General features: G+C 32.0%; 1 protein-coding gene across 1 annotated transcript; it reads left to right on the forward strand.

The window, feature by feature from the left end:
* The first annotated feature begins 435 nt into the window (after window positions 1-435).
* LOC128191367 (uncharacterized) lies at window positions 436-2,992 on the forward strand. The gene is made up of 6 exons (XM_052863437.1): window positions 436-487; window positions 1,389-1,480; window positions 1,558-1,750; window positions 1,841-1,956; window positions 2,033-2,153; window positions 2,783-2,992. Exons 1-6 carry the CDS (start codon window positions 436-438, stop codon window positions 2,953-2,955), a joined length of 747 nt encoding a protein of 248 aa, XP_052719397.1. The 3' UTR covers window positions 2,956-2,992.

The following is a 2,992-nucleotide window of genomic DNA, read 5'->3' on the forward strand; positions in this document are numbered from 1 at the left end:
ATACATTTGAGTATATGGTTTCGGAAATAAGAAAAAAACCTCCTGATTTCTAATGTTTTATAAAATGTAATACCCGCCCATTTGGTAGAAGAAAAGAATAAATGAAATAGTATGCTAAACATAAACCGAATGAAATTAATTTAAGATTGTATTAATTTTATAAAGAACGCTTTTATTCTTTGGAGAGAGCATTTATTAAAATACGTGCTAAAGTTAACTTATGCGATGAATAATTAACCTGAAAATAAAAAAACCCACAGATTAATCAAACAAATTTATACCTTTAATTGTTTGATAGATAAATGGTGGATTCATTAGAATTATAAGGTGTTACCAAATATCTTAAAATGTATAATAGTCAAATAATAAGTACATCGGTTGAACTAATAATGTTTTCTTTTATATGACCAAAACTTGTTATATAAGAACTTCAAAATGGTCACTGAGGTTGAGGGCAACATTTTATTTTCTGCAAGTTGGCCCCAAGGTACGAAATGGTTCGACGCAAATAGCAAATGTTTTCGTCCCAATCAGCATAGAATAAACGAGTTCAATTGTAAATGACGTCAGTCGTATATTTTTTATTTTTGTCATCAAACGCCATTCAGTGAGACTCGGAACTACACTAGGGTATTTTAGCTAATTTTACTACTCCAAATATTGCAAATTTATTAGTTCTCCTAGCAACCTGTCGCAAAGCATTTGGTTTGACTGGTTGCCTATCATGACCCCTTGACTATCATGCTTTGGAATTTTGGACAAATATACAGAAATTTTTAGATTTTTTTTAGTTTCATACAAAAAATCATAAGCTACCGGTAAAACTGAAAGATGACATAGAATATCATTAGGAGAACTATTTTGTAATCTTTGTTATAACGGTCAAATCGTTTAAGAATTCCATTATAATATAGAGTGAAAGACTTGCCTTAATGAAGACACTGACAACAGATCCACAAATCTGATGCATCTTACTAATTTTATCGAGATATATATCCTCTCTATCATGTTCACTTATTTCACCAATGATGATATATTGAGTAAGATACATGTAACATCTAAGTGCATTTTGATTTTTTTTTTGATTTGTGTACATCAGTTAAGTAAATTATTTAAATGTGATGTTAATAAATGTTTTGTTTTTTCCTTGTCTCTACATATACTCCCTTTTCAGGTCAGATCAAATCGTTTACCCATTTACTACGGTGCCAACATACATCGTCCGTTGCTTGAAATGGAAAAAAACTGACATATTTTTCATACACGTACTTAATATATAAAGGTATGCATTGTGCCAATCAATGTTGTCATGATTATTTCAAGATACTCAACTAATCAAGTTTAGTTAACATCATCCTGTACATTTTAATTTTGGGTTCTTTTTTCAGTCTTCCATTTGTCTACACATTTTGTCTCTGCTAACATCAGTTCTCATTGCAATCTCGATGATGTCACTATACCCACAGCAATTGAAACCATTGTCTCAGTAAAAAAAAGGTATAATAGTAATTTAAAAATATACAAAAGAATTCAAAATCTCAATTATGACGCATAAAGATATTTTTCTTATCAGGATACATTGAATATGTTGCCCAGAATTGCCCAACGCCTTTTTTGGGAAGTTTCAACTATACCTTTAATGATGGTTCTCAAACATACTGTGATGGAACAAGTGTTTGGGATGTATGTTCCGATCAAACACAAATGGTCGTAAACCATACCCTCTGTTCAACGAAACAATTTTATTCAAGTAAGTCACTCATCCAATTACGACTATACCTATATATACTTGTCTAAAACGAAAAATTGCACGTACGTGGATATACAAACTTCATTTTAGACGGTGGTGTTGCATATTGCGCCTATTCGACGTCTGTGGGAAGTACTTACTACGTCACAGTGGTCAATGCCGACAGTACTGTGTATTTCACGACCACATTCCGATTCACTTGTTATGTAAGTACATGGCCTCTAAGGTTTAAAATTCTTTAAGAATAAGTAACACAAGTTTGATCCATACATTGGTTTACAGGCTGTGAAGAGTTCTGGTGGATTTGTTTATGCTAGTGACAATAAAGGAGCGTGTGTTCTGGAACAGGATCCACAAACCAAGTTATCAACAGGATCTGGAACACTGATCTTATCTGTTTATGGTATGACAATAGTCTTTTAAATATACTTTTAAGGTGGAATAACACATCATCATAAAATGGATGACCTCTAATCGAAACGAAATTCCGTTTTATGAAAAGGATTTTATCGACGGCAACATGTAACTTACTCCATAGCCGAGTGGATACAATGCCGGGCTTGTGATCTGTACCTCAGGAGTTTGAATCCCAAAGGGTTGTTTTCTTTTTATTTACTGAATTGAATTTTTTCTTTTAGATATTTATCTTTTTATCTCCAAACTGCTGTTTTTTCGCTTATTTGACTTATTTGCGGTTTATTTATCATGTCTTTCATAATCAAATAATTTATTGTTCATTTGAGCGATTTTCTCAAGCTGTGGTATTCCACCTTAAAAATCTGATTATATTTTAAGATTAATTTAACCAATACACCAAGTTCAGATCGTTTTTGTGATTTTTAATAATTGTTTTGTTTTTGTTTTGTTTTTCAGAAACACATTTAAATTATAATAATTTATCATTGATTTTATTATACAGCTAAATGCGCGAAAACACAATTATTTTAATCTAGTCTAGCAAATGTCATCATCTAATCAGGTACATTGTACATGTATGAATCCAATAATTTTTTATTTTTATGTAAATGTTAGCCTCCAAATCAGTTTCATCTAGAAAGAGTTCGAATGGCTATATGTACATTGGTATCGTGATTGGCGCTATAGCAGGGGCACTTGTCTTAGCAGTAGCAGTACTTGTGTTTGGGACGTTGTTGTATAGGAAGTATACAGCACGGATTTTCCCTCATGAACACACAGATGGATGACGAAAATTAAACCACATATTGTCAACAGAGTCAATGA

Source organism: Crassostrea angulata, chromosome 7, assembly GCF_025612915.1.
Source record: "Crassostrea angulata isolate pt1a10 chromosome 7, ASM2561291v2, whole genome shotgun sequence".
NCBI classification, from domain to species: Eukaryota; Metazoa; Mollusca; class Bivalvia; order Ostreida; family Ostreidae; genus Magallana; species Magallana angulata.